Source organism: Oncorhynchus keta, unplaced genomic scaffold (genome assembly GCF_023373465.1).
Source record: "Oncorhynchus keta strain PuntledgeMale-10-30-2019 unplaced genomic scaffold, Oket_V2 Un_contig_9899_pilon_pilon, whole genome shotgun sequence".
In the NCBI taxonomy this organism is placed as follows: domain Eukaryota; kingdom Metazoa; phylum Chordata; class Actinopteri; order Salmoniformes; family Salmonidae; genus Oncorhynchus; species Oncorhynchus keta.
The window spans coordinates 27,605-35,818 of record NW_026290714.1 but is presented as its reverse complement, the minus strand read 5'-3'; the positions used below and the strand labels follow the sequence as shown (position 1 = coordinate 35,818).

The 8,214-nt window shown below is 42.2% G+C and overlaps 1 protein-coding gene across 1 annotated transcript; it reads left to right on the top strand.

Annotated features, from left to right (window-relative positions):
- Positions 1–755: 755 nt before the first annotated feature.
- On the top strand, positions 756–8,214 carry LOC127927218 (multiple PDZ domain protein-like). The gene is made up of 4 exons (XM_052513189.1): positions 756–885; positions 1,395–1,438; positions 4,382–4,485; positions 8,070–8,214. Exons 1-4 carry the CDS (start codon positions 756–758, stop codon positions 8,212–8,214), a joined length of 423 nt encoding a protein of 140 aa, XP_052369149.1.

Sequence of the window (8,214 nt, the reverse complement as noted above, 5' to 3'; positions counted from 1 at the left end):
CATCACACTGTGGCTTCACAGCCTCTTCTCCCCACCAACATCATGTCTATCATCACACTGTGGCTTCACAGCCTCTTCTCCTCACCAACATCATGTCTATCATCACACTGTGGCTTCACAGCCTCTTCTCCCCACCAACATCATGTCTATCATCACACTGTGGCTTCACAGCCTCTTCTCCCCACCAACATCATGTCTATCATCACACTGTGGCTTCACAGCCTCTTCTCCCCCACCAACATCATGTCTATCGTCACACTGTGGCTTCACAGCCTCTTCTCCCCCACCAACATCATGTCTATCATCACACTGTGGCTTCACAGCCTCTTCTCCCCCACCAACATCATGTCTATCGTCACACTGTGGCTTCACAGCCTCTTCTCCCCACCAACATCATGTCTATCATCACACTGTGGCTTCACAGCCTCTTCTCCTCACCAACATCATGTCTATCATCACACTGTGGCTTCACAGCCTCTTCTCCTCACCAACATCATGTCTATCATCACACTGTGGCTTCACAGCCTCTTCTCCTCACCAACATCATGTCTATCATCACACTGTGGCTTCACAGCCTCTTCTCCTCACCAACATCATGTCTATCATCACACTGTGGCTTCACAGCCTCTTCTCCCCCACCAACATCATGTCTATCATCACACTGTAGCTTCACAGCCTCTTCTCCCCCACCAACATCATGTCTATCGTCACACTGTGGCTTTTGTCTTTGTCTCGCCCTGCTCTAAAAGTGTGTAATGTTGTGTGTCGTCCAGAGTGGTGATTCCGTAGGTAGTGACAGCTCCACCCTGACCCCGTCCACTGTGTGTGAGGTCCAGAGCCACCACCAGGGGGAGCCAGAGAGACGCCAGAGAGGACAGGACCACTGTGAGTGAGATTGAGCCGACTCATCACATATTTCAGAGTGTTTAAACAACATACCAACTCCATTGTAAACAGTAACTTAAAGTAAACTACAGTAAAAAAGGTTTCGCCACCAGAGGGAGACAGAGAGGCGTCAGAGACAACTGTGAGAGATTCACTCTGTGATTATTTTTAATTTTTATTTTACCTTTATTTAACCAGGCAAGTCAGTTAAGAACAAATTCTTATTTTCAATGACGGCCTAGGAACAGTGGATTAACTGCCTGTTCAGGGGCAGAACGACAGATTTGTACCTTGTCAGCTCGGGGGTTTTGAACTTGCAACCTTCCGGTTACTAGTCCAACGCTCTAACCACTAGGCTACCCTGCCGCCCCATTATGGGATGTCTGGTTTGTAACTCGACCTCATAGTAGACACATCGGTTCCAACTCTGTAAACTCATTGAATGGGCAGGAACTAGTGTACACCCAAAACATCCTTTTCAGTAATAAATGCTATATTTCCCCCCACAGCAGTTGAAGACCACCATGAGATCAGGACAGTGGTGATGCATAAGGTGGGATACACACTACGTTGGCTTTGTGTCATTTCCTGTCAGAGCAAATGCTGAGCAAAGCTGGAATATATATGGTTGGTAGAGTCTCTGTTGTTATAGGTAATATATATGGTCATAAATATGTTGTTATATGTACTATATATCTTGTTATATGTAATATATATGTTGTTATATGTAATATATATGTTGTTATATGTAATATATATGTTGTTATGTGTAATATATATGTTGTTATATATAATATATATGTTGTTATATGTAATATATATGTTGTTATATATAATATATATGTTGTTATATAATATATATGTTGTTATATAATATATGTAGTTATATGTAATATATATGGTTGCTATATGTAATATATATGTTGTTATATATAATATATATGTTGTTATATATATATATGTTGTTATATGGAATATATATGTTGTTATATGGAATATATATGTTGTTATATATATATATGTTGTTATATGTAATATATATGTTGTTATATGTAATATATATGTTGTTATATATAATATATATGTTGTTATATATAATATATATGTATATATAATATGTTGTTATATGTAATATATATGTTGTTATATATAATATATATGTTGTTATATGTATATATATGTTGTTATATGAGCTACAGAAGGACCACATATATAATAAATATGTTGTTATATGTAATATATATGTTGTTATATGTAATATATATGTTGTTATATGTAATATATATGTTGTTATATATAATATATATGTTGTTATATGTAATATATATGGTTGTTGTTTGTAATATAAATGGTTGGTAGAGTCTATGTTGTTATATGTAATATATATGTTGTTTATGTAATATATATGGTTGTTATATGTAATATATATGTTGTTATATGCAATATATATGTTGTTATATGTAATATATATGTTGTTATATGTAATATATATGGTTGTTATATGTAATATATATGTTGTTATATGTAATATATATGGTTGTTATATGGAATATATATGTTGTTATATGCAATATATATATGTTGTTATATGTAATATATATGTTGTTATATGCAATATATATGTTGTTATATGTAATATATATGTTGTTATATGTAATATATATGTTGTTATATGTAATATATATGTTGTTATATGTAATATATATGTTGTTATATGCAATATATATGTTGTTATATGTAATATATATGGTTGTTATATGTAATATATATGTTGTTATATGTAATATATATGTTGTTATATGTAATATATATGTTGTTATATATAATATATATGGTTGTTATATGTAATATATATGGTTGTTATATATAATATATATGTTGTTATATGTAATATATATGTTGTTATATATAATATATATGGTTGTTATATGTAATATATATGGTTGTTATATGGAATATATATGTTGTTATATGTAATATATATGTTGTTATATGCAATATATATGTTGTTATATGCAATATATATGTTGTTATATGTAATATATATGTTGTTAATAGAATATATATGGTTGTTATATGCAATATATATGGTTGTTATATGTAATATATATGTTGTTATATGTAATATATATGTTGTTAATAGAATATATATGGTTGTTATATGTAATATATATGGTTGTTGTTTGTAATATAAATGGTTGGTAGAGTCTATGTTGTTATATGTAATATATATGTTGTTTATGTAATATATATGGTTGTTATATGTAATATATATGGTTGTTATATGGAATATATATGTTGTTATATGCAATATATATGTTGTTATATGTAATATATATGTTGTTAATAGAATATATATGGTTGTTATATGCAATATATATGGTTGTTATATGTAATATATATGTTGTTATATGCAATATATATGTTGTTATATGTAATATATATGTTGTTAATAGAATATATATGGTTGTTATATGCAATATATATGGTTGTTATATGTAATATATATGTTGTTATATGTAATATATATGGTTGTTATATGTAATATATATGGTTGTTATATGGAATATATATGTTGTTATATGCAATATATATGTTGTTATATGTAATATATATGTTGTTAATAGAATATATATGGTTGTTATATGCAATATATATGGTTGTTATATGTAATATATATGTTGTTATATGTAATATATATGTTGTTATATGTAATATATATGTTGTTATATGTAATATATATGTTGTTATATGTAATATATATGGTTGTTATATGTAATATATATGTTGTTATATGTAATATATATGTTGTTATATGCAATATATATGTTGTTATATGTAATATATATGTTGTTATATGTAATATATATGTTGTTAATAGAATATATATGTTGTTATATATAATATATATGGTTGTTATATGTAATATATATGTTGTTATATGTAATATATATGGTTGTTGTTTGTAATATAAATGGTTGGTAGAGTCTATGTTGCTATATGTAATATGTAATAATATATAAGGTTGGTAGAGTCTATGTTATTATATGTAATATATCTGTTGTTTATGTAATATATATGTTGTTATATGTAATATATATGGTTGTAGAGTATGTTGTTATATGTAATATATATGGTGGTAGAGTCTATATGTAATATATATGTCTGTAGAGTATGTTGTTATATACACACACACACACACACACACACACACACACACACACACACACACACACACACACACACACACACACACACACACACACACACACACAGTCTCTACACTGTGGTTGTCTACTGCTCCAGTCTCTACACTGTGGTTGGCTACTGCTCCAGTCTCTACACTGTGGTTGGCTACTGCTCCAGTCTCTACACTGTGGTTGTCTACTGCTCCAGTCTCTCTCCAACCCAATGTCTATATGTGTGTTTCAGGGGGGTTGGGTACAGCAGAAGACACCGTTTCAATATGGATGAATAACGTCTCGTTATTCTTCAGGTACTGACTACGGGGTCGGTGGATGAGGACTGTGGAGGAGGACAGGGTCAGAGGGATGTAGGGCTCCCCTCCACAGGATCAGCTACCCTACACAACAACATGAGGTAGGACTCTGCTGCTATCGCATGTTATAAAGAGGGAGAAGGTGGAGGAGGCTGAGGACAGGGAGAGGGGGAGGAGGCTGAGGATAGGGAGAGGGGGAGGAGGCTGAGGATAGGGAGAGGGGGAGGAGGCTGAGGATAGGGAGAGGGGGAGGAGGCTGAGGATAGGGAGAGGGGGAGGAGGCTGAGGACAGGGAGAGGGGGAGGAGGCTGAGGATAGGGAGAGGGGGAGGAGGCTGAGGATATGGAGAGGGGGAGGAGGCTGAGGATAGGGAGAGGGGGAGGAGGCTGAGGACAGGGAGAGGGGGAGGAGGCTGAGGACAGGGAGAGAGAGGGGGAGAGGAGGCTGAGGACAGGGAGAGAGAGAGGGGGAGGAGGCTGAGGATAGGGAGAGGGGGAGGAGGCTGAGGACAGGGAGAGGGGGGGGGGAGGAGGCTGAGGATAGGGAGACAGAGAGGGGGAGGAGGCTGAGGACAGGGAGAGAGAGAGGGGGAGGAGGCTGAGGACAGGGAGAGAGAGAGGGGGAGGAGGCTGAGGACAGGGAGAGAGAGAGGGGGAGGAGGCTGAGGACAGGGAGAGGGGGAGGGGAGGGGGAGGAGGCTGAGGACAGGGAGAGAGAGAGGGGGAGGAGGCTGAGGACAGGGAGAGGGGGGAGGGGAGGGGGAGGAGGCTGAGGACAGGGAGAGAGAGGGGGAGGAGGCTGAGGACAGGGAGAGAGAGGGGGGAGGCTGAGGACAGGGAGAGAGAGAGGGGGAGGAGGCTGAGGACAGGGAGAGAGAGAGGGGGAGGAGGCTGAGGACAGGGAGAGAGAGAGGGGGAGGAGGCTGAGGACAGGGAGAGAAAGGGGGAGGAGGCTGAGGACAGGGAGAGGGGGAGGGGGAGGAGGCTGAGGATAGGGAGAGGGGGAGGAGGCTGGAGGTTGAGGACAGGGAGAGGGGGAGGAGGCTAAGGATAGGGAGAGGGGGGGGAGGATGAGGATAGGGAGAGGGGGAGGAGGCTAAGGATAGGGAGAGGGGGAGGAGGCTGAGGATAGGGAGAGGGGGAGGAGGCTAGGGAGAGGGGGAGGGGGCTGAGGATATGGAGAGGGGAGGAGGCTGAGGACAGGGAGAGGGAGAGTGGGAAGGCTGAGGACAGGGAGAGGGAGAGCAGGTTGAGGAGGCTGAGGATAGGGAGAGGGAGAGGAGGATGAGGATAGAGAGAGGGGGAGGAGGACAGGAGCGACCTGTCAGGTAGGACGCAATCCAAGCGTGGGCCGCGCCGGAGATACCCAACTCGGAGAGGGTGGAGAGGAGGATCTGATGGTTCACAGTATCGAAGGCAGCCGATAGGTCTAGAAGGATGAGAGCAGAGGAGAGAGAGAGAGCTTTAGCAGTGCGGAGCGCCTCCGTGATACAGAGAAGAGCAGTCTCAGTTGAATGACTAGTCTTGAAACCTGACTGATTTGGATCAAGAAGGTCATTCTGAGAGAGATAGCGGGAGAGCTGGCCAAGGACGGCACGTTCAAGAGTTTTGGAGAGAAAAGAAAGAAGGGATACTGGTCTGTAGTTGTTGACATCGGAGGGATCGAGTGTAGGTTTTTTCAGAAGGGGTGCAACTCTCGCTCTCTTGAAGACGGAAGGGACGTAGCCAGCGGTCAGGGATGAGTTGATGAGCGAGGTGAGGTAAGGGAGAAGGTCTCCGGAAATGGTCTGGAGAAGAGAGGAGGGGATAGGGTCAAGCGGGCAGGTTGTTGGGTGGCCGGCCGTCACAAGACGCGAGATTTCATCTGGAGAGAGAGGGAGAAAGAGGTCAGAGCACAGGGTAGGGCAGTGTGAGCAGAACCAGCGGTGTCGTTTGACTTAGCAAACGAGGATCGGATGTCGTCGACCTTCTTTTCAAAATGGTTGACGAAGTCATCTGCAGAGAGGGAGGAGGGGGGGGAGGGGGAGGAGGATTCAGGAGGGAGGAGAAGGTGGCAAAGAGCTTCCTAGGGTTAGAGGCAGATGCTTGGAATTTAGAGTGGTAGAAAGTGGCTTTAGCAGCAGAGACAGAGGAGGAAAATGTAGAGAGGAGGGAGTGAAAGGATGCCAGGTCCGCAGGGAGGCGAGTTTTCCTCCATTTCCAATGAGTCGTCGAGCCACGGAGCGGGAGGGGAGGACCGAGCCGGCCTGGAGGATAGGGGACATAGAGAGTCAAAGGATGCAGAAAGGGAGGAGAGGAGGGTTGAGGAGGCAGAATCAGGAGATAGGTTGGAGAAGGTTTGAGCAGAGGGAAGAGATGATAGGATGGAAGAGGAGAGAGTAGCGGGGGAGAGAGAGCGAAGGTTGGGACGGCGCGATACCATCCGAGTCGGGGCAGTGTGGGAAGTGTTGGATGAGAGCGAGAGGGAAAAGGATACAAGGTAGTGGTCGGAGACTTGGAGGGGAGTTGCAATGAGGTTAGTGGAAGAACAGCATCTAGTAAAGATGAGGTCGAGCGTATTGCCTGCCTTGTGAGTAGGGGGGGAAGGTGAGAGGGTGAAGTCAAAAGAGGAGAGGAGTGGAAAGAAGGAGGCAGAGAGGAATGAGTCAAAGGTAGACGTGGGGAGGTTAAAGTCGCCCAGAACTGTGAGAGGTGAGCCGTCCTCAGGAAAGGAGCTTATCAAGGCATCAAGCTCATTGATGAACTCTCCGAGGGGACCTGGAGGGCGATAAATGATAAGGATGTTAAGCTTGAAAGGGCTGGTAACTGTGACAGCATGGAATTCAAAGGAGGCGATAGACAGATGGGTAAGGGGAGAAAGAGAGAATGACCACTTGGGAGAGATGAGGATCCCGGTGCCACCACCCCGCTGACCAGAAGCTCTCGGGGTGTGCGAGAACACGTGGGCGGACGAAGAGAGAGCAGTAGGAGTAGCAGTGTTATCTGTGGTGATCCATGTTTCCGTCAGTGCCAAGAAGTCGAGGGACTGGAGGGAGGCATAGGCTGAGATGAACTCTGCCTTGTTGGCCGCAGATCGGCAGTTCCAGAGGCTACCGGAGACCTGGAACTCCACGTGGGTCGTGCGCGCTGGGACCACCAGATTAGGGTGGCCGCGGCCACGCGGTGTGGAGCGTTTGTATGGTCTGTGCAGAGAGGAGAGAACAGGGATAGACAGACACATAGTTGACAGGCTACAGAAGAGGCTACGCTAATGCAAGGAGATTGGAATGACAAGTGGACTACACGTCTCGAATGTTCAGAAAGTTAAGCTTACGTAGCAAGAATCTTATTGACTAAAATGATTAAAATGATACAGTACTGCTGAAGTAGGCTAGCTGGCAGTGGCTGCGTTGTTGACACTACACTAATCAAGTCGTTCCGTTGAGTGTAATAGTTTCTACAGTGCTGCTATTCGGGAGTTTATAAATGTTTAGTTCTATAACTCAATGATTCTCAACTATTTTGCCCCTCAGGGCCACCGTATAGCAATATTTGAACACTTATTTAATCAATGCTGTTATAAAAAATGGTCCTTGCAGACAGTTTGTTTAAAACTCTTCACAAGTTTGGTATGAGCCGTTGCCACACATCATTTCAGACAGAGAACCGCATATTCTGACATGTCGTTGATGTTATATCTCCTACAGTCCCCAGTTTTATAGAACCATCAGTCTGGACAGAGGAGCTCTGGGTCTCGGCTTCAGTATAGTAGGAGGGTTCAGCAGTCCCCACGGAGACCTGCCCATCTACGTCAAAACTGTCTTCGGAAAGGTAACTGTCTATTTCATTTAG